Source organism: Mesitornis unicolor, unplaced genomic scaffold (assembly GCF_000695765.1).
Source record: "Mesitornis unicolor isolate BGI_N332 unplaced genomic scaffold, ASM69576v1 scaffold33263, whole genome shotgun sequence".
NCBI lineage: Eukaryota > Metazoa > Chordata > Aves > Mesitornithiformes > Mesitornithidae > Mesitornis > Mesitornis unicolor.
This window is the reverse complement of record NW_010175887.1, coordinates 1-1,103: the sequence shown is the minus strand read 5'-3', so window position 1 is coordinate 1,103 and position 1,103 is coordinate 1. Positions and strand designations below refer to the sequence as shown.

Sequence of the window (1,103 nt, the reverse complement as noted above, 5' to 3'; positions counted from 1 at the left end):
GGCAGGGAAGGGCAACTTCCCGTGGCAGGGCCGGTTGGTGCCCCACCACAACCTCACCGCGGGGGCCACGCTCATCAGTGACCAGTGGCTGCTGACCACGGGCAGAAATGTCTACCTGGGCCACAGTGAGGATGCCCAGCCTGAGGAGATCGCCTCCACGCTGCAGCTCTTCCTGGGAGGCCGGGGGCAGCCAGCCTTGGCCATTGAGCGTGTGGTGCTGCACCCTGGCTACCCAGGGGCTGTGGATCTGGCCCTGCTGAAGCTCAAGGAGAAGGTGCCCCTCGGAGACGAGGTGATGCCCATCTGCCTGCCCCAGAAGGACTATGTGCGCCCAGGGCGGGTGGGTTATGTCTCGGGCTGGGGCCGTGGCGCCACCTTTGCCTTTTCCGAGATGCTGAAGTACGTGATGCTGCCAGTGGCGGAGAGCGAGAGCTGCAGGCAGTACTATGAGGCGCGCAACGCGTCTCACTGGGTCCAGCCCATCCTCAGCAACGACACCTTCTGTGCGGGCATGAGTGAGCTGCGGGAGGACACGTGCTACGGTGATGCTGGTGGTGCCTTCACTGTCCAGGACCCTGATGACGACACCTGGTACGCAGCTGGCATCCTCAGCTTCGACAAGACCTGCACATCCTCCAAGTACGGCGTCTACGTGGATGTGCGGCGCGTCCTGGACTGGGTCAAGGAGACGGTGGCGGCCGGCTGAGGCGGGGAGTGGGGGAATAAAACCACCCTGTACCCAGCTGCAGGCTCTGTCCGTCTGTCTGTCTGTGTGCAGCAACATGGGGGCATGTGCCTACCTGGGGGGCTGGGGTCACACGTCAACACAGCACGGTTGGGGCTGGCAGGGTTCTCTGGATGTCGTCGGTCCAGACACCACCAAAGCAGGGTCACCTGCAGCCACACAGGACAGCATCCGGGTGGGTTTGAGCGTCCCCAGAGGAGGCTCCACCCCCTCTCGGGGCAGCCCCGTGCTCGGCTTTGCCTCATGCTGCGGCTGAACGCCCCTGTTCCTGTTTGTGGTCATTGCCCCTTGTCCTGTCACCGGGCACCGCAGAGCAGAGGCTGGCGTCTCCTTCTGACCCCTGCCCCGGGGATAGTGA

General features: G+C 64.3%; 1 protein-coding gene across 1 annotated transcript in view; it reads left to right on the top strand.

The window, feature by feature from the left end:
- HP (haptoglobin) overlaps positions 1–706 on the top strand; it is a 3,074-nt gene extending 2,368 nt beyond the window's left edge. The window contains exon 5 of the mRNA XM_010181577.1: positions 6–706. Within this exon, the coding sequence (XP_010179879.1) occupies positions 6–706 (701 nt within the window). The remainder of the gene's footprint in view (positions 1–5) is intronic.
- Positions 707–1,103: the final 397 nt, after the last annotated feature.